The 1,136-nt window shown below is 50.1% G+C and overlaps 1 protein-coding gene across 1 annotated transcript in view; it reads left to right on the plus strand.

Annotated features, from left to right (window-relative positions):
- The window catches only part of LOC116101411 (ubiquitin-conjugating enzyme E2-24 kDa-like), a gene marked incomplete at its 3' end in the record, with an annotated part of 6,594 nt that extends 5,458 nt beyond the window's left edge, over window positions 1-1,136 (plus strand). Inside the window, exon 2 of the mRNA XM_031384985.1 lies at window positions 688-1,136. Coding sequence (XP_031240845.1) covers window positions 688-1,136 — 449 coding nt within the window. The remainder of the gene's footprint in view (window positions 1-687) is intronic.

A 1,136-nucleotide genomic window follows, 5' to 3' on the forward strand; every position in this document is an offset into this window, starting at 1 on the left:
TGACTTCTGGTCATCACATTCATACACACACAGACACACATGAGAGAGAGAGAGAGAGAGAGAGAGAGAGAGAGAGAGAGAGAGAGAGAGAGAGAGAGAGAGAGAGAGAGAGGTGGAGAAACATAGACACAGAGCAACTATAGACACACACACACACACACAGAGACACACACACACACACACAGAGACAAAGAGATACAGAAAGACACACTGAGACAGACAGAAATATACAGGAGAGATAGAGACAGAGAGATAGAAATGTCTCCAAGATTATATCAACTATTAACATCTAGTTAATAATTTCAGACATCTGCAAACAAAATAAGTCTTTCCTGTAGAATACTGTGTTGGAATTACTTTTGTTTGTTTTATTTTTTATTTGTTTTTACTCTTTACTGTATTTTATTTATTTTATATTTTTTGAGATAGAGTTTCATACTGGAGCCTCGGCTGGCTAGAAACACTTTTTTTTTTCAAACTTTTACTGCATTATGATGAGAAAAGTTACATGATTTCAATTTATCTGAATTTGTTAACATTTAAAAACATATTTTAGGCTGTGCCGCCCGCCCGCCCTCCCGCCCGCGCGTCCCTTAGTCCACCTGCAGCAGGCAGGAGAGCAGGCTTCCCCGGCTCCACCACCGTAAGGCGCTTGGCGAACCCGGAGGTTGGGGCTTTTCCTCTCAGGCGGAGGGATCCACGGCGGCCGAGGAGGCGGCGCTGAGCCTACGAGGAAGAGGCAGCTACGGAGGCGGCGGCTGGGGCAGCAGCGCATAAAGGGGCCGCCGCCGGGTGATGCGGTGACCGCTGCGGCGGGCCCAGAAGCTGAGTGGGCCTCGGCCCTCAGCTCGTCGGATCCGCGCTCCGGAGCTTACCCGTCTTCTCCGGTCGACTCGGTCTCAAGCCCCCTCGCCCCTTCCCCGCCCCTCTCCCGTCCCCGTTCCCTCCCCGGGGGGCGGTCGCCACCGTTTCCCACCATGGCTCTGAAGAGAATCCACAAGGAATTGAATGACTTGGCTCGAGATCCTCCTGCACAGTGTTTAGCAGGTCCTGTTGGAGATAATATGTTTCATTGGCAGGCTACAATAATGGGGCCAAATGACAGCCCCTATCAGGGTGGAGTATTTTTCTTGACA

Source organism: Mastomys coucha, unplaced genomic scaffold (genome assembly GCF_008632895.1).
Source record: "Mastomys coucha isolate ucsf_1 unplaced genomic scaffold, UCSF_Mcou_1 pScaffold21, whole genome shotgun sequence".
In the NCBI taxonomy this organism is placed as follows: domain Eukaryota; kingdom Metazoa; phylum Chordata; class Mammalia; order Rodentia; family Muridae; genus Mastomys; species Mastomys coucha.